Here is a 1489-nt window from a genome sequence, read left to right as displayed (position 1 = left end):
GGTTATTCGTTTTCTGACAATGAGGAGACAGACTAGGACAGGTGGAGACAAATGTGTGTGTGTGCGCACACACACACACAGCACGTGTACTTGCAGTGACCGGCGCAAAAATGTGGGAGACCCGTTGTCATGAGGACTGTACTGTTTTATTTGAGGCGGTAAAAAAGTTGTCCAGTAATGGATTTGTCGATAGTAATCAAACAGTAAATATGACTCAAGACTGTAGAGGAAGGACAGAGGCTTTGTGTAATCAGTGAGGATAGGCTGGGTCATGAAGATATCATTACCGTGGAGAACAAGGCTGTGGTGTGACGGTTTGCCTGCCTCCGTTACCCATTGAGATATACTGAGGGGTGTCTTTGGGGTCATCACAGTCTCTCGTACCAGGTTGGTCAATGATTAAAGGTCTGACTAACACAGTCTCCTGGGCCTCATGTTGGAGGCTAAAACATCTGTGGCTACTTGTTCTTTAGGAGCAGTAATGCACTGTCATTTCACGCCACCTTGAGGTCAGGCTTCTGAGCCGAAGGTTTTGGTCGAGGACCCCAATCGTCCAACTGTCTAGATGTGCGCAACCTGGCAGTATATCAGCCCATGTATAACCATGGATTGCAAATATACAAATGATCCCATCCCACATCGGTTGTCGCGTGTTAACGTCGGCCGGACCGCCTTACTCGCTGCATACAGCAAGGCGAGTAAGCGGAAGTGGGCTACTGCTGGAACCACCTCATTAATAACTCTCTCCTGTCGGATTCTGCAACAACATCTGCGCGTCATACAGCGCTGACGTCCTCAGGCAGCTCGAAATCACTCTTCAAGTTTTGGGCGCTCAGTCTATCTATTTGCAGTTCCCCCCACATTACGGCAGCGACTCACCAGTATTGAACACTAATGTTATGCGGCTGCTGACGTTCGTGAATGGACAAGAGCCACGGTTTCCGACTCCTTCCTACATTGCAGCTCTTTCCAAATACCCCCCCCCCAAAGGATCCCTTCATATTACAATTAAAAAAAAGACCAAGCGAATACGCCTTCATTAAAAAGGATATTCCAGATAGTCCATCACTGGTGAGTGAGCTAAAAAAATCCCTAGTTTGTCTTCACAAGGTGATGGAATCGAAAGCCCCTGAAACCGTTCCACAGCTGTTGATCTTTGACACCCCCCTTCCTGCAGGACTTTCATTCTGTCATACGAATTCAGAACCTGTGTGGTGACCAGTTAAAACATATGCAGAAGCTACATGGTTTTGGAAAATCAGGGGGGTGACTAAATCCCATGTTTGTTGAGTACTGTTTACTATCGACTGTCAGAAAGGTGGCAAATACAGATATTATTCAAACATAGAGCTTTGCGAATATACATTCATTCGCAAACTAATTTGGTTTTTTCGAGAGACTCACCTGGAACCCAGCTGAATCTCTCGTTTATGATGTTCTCAGGCAACTGAATGTGCTGCACCAGGCCGCCTCATGTTTCAGTCGCTAC

The 1489-nt window shown here is 46.7% G+C and overlaps 1 protein-coding gene across 1 annotated transcript in view; it reads right to left on the bottom strand.

The window, feature by feature from the left end:
• Nucleotides 1–283: 283 nt before the first annotated feature.
• Nucleotides 284–1489, bottom strand: part of T265_01656 (hypothetical protein) — a gene marked incomplete at both ends in the record, with an annotated part of 8826 nt that continues 7620 nt past the window's right edge. Inside the window, 2 exons of the mRNA XM_009165722.1 lie at nucleotides 284–467; nucleotides 499–576. Of these exons, the coding sequence (XP_009163986.1) occupies nucleotides 284–467; nucleotides 499–576 (262 nt within the window). The remainder of the gene's footprint in view (nucleotides 468–498; nucleotides 577–1489) is intronic.

The sequence above is a fragment of the Opisthorchis viverrini genome (assembly GCF_000715545.1).
Source record: "Opisthorchis viverrini unplaced genomic scaffold opera_v5_18, whole genome shotgun sequence".
Taxonomy (NCBI): domain Eukaryota; kingdom Metazoa; phylum Platyhelminthes; class Trematoda; order Opisthorchiida; family Opisthorchiidae; genus Opisthorchis; species Opisthorchis viverrini.
The sequence above is the reverse complement of the archived record's forward strand: the minus strand, read 5'-3'. Positions and strand labels throughout refer to the sequence as shown.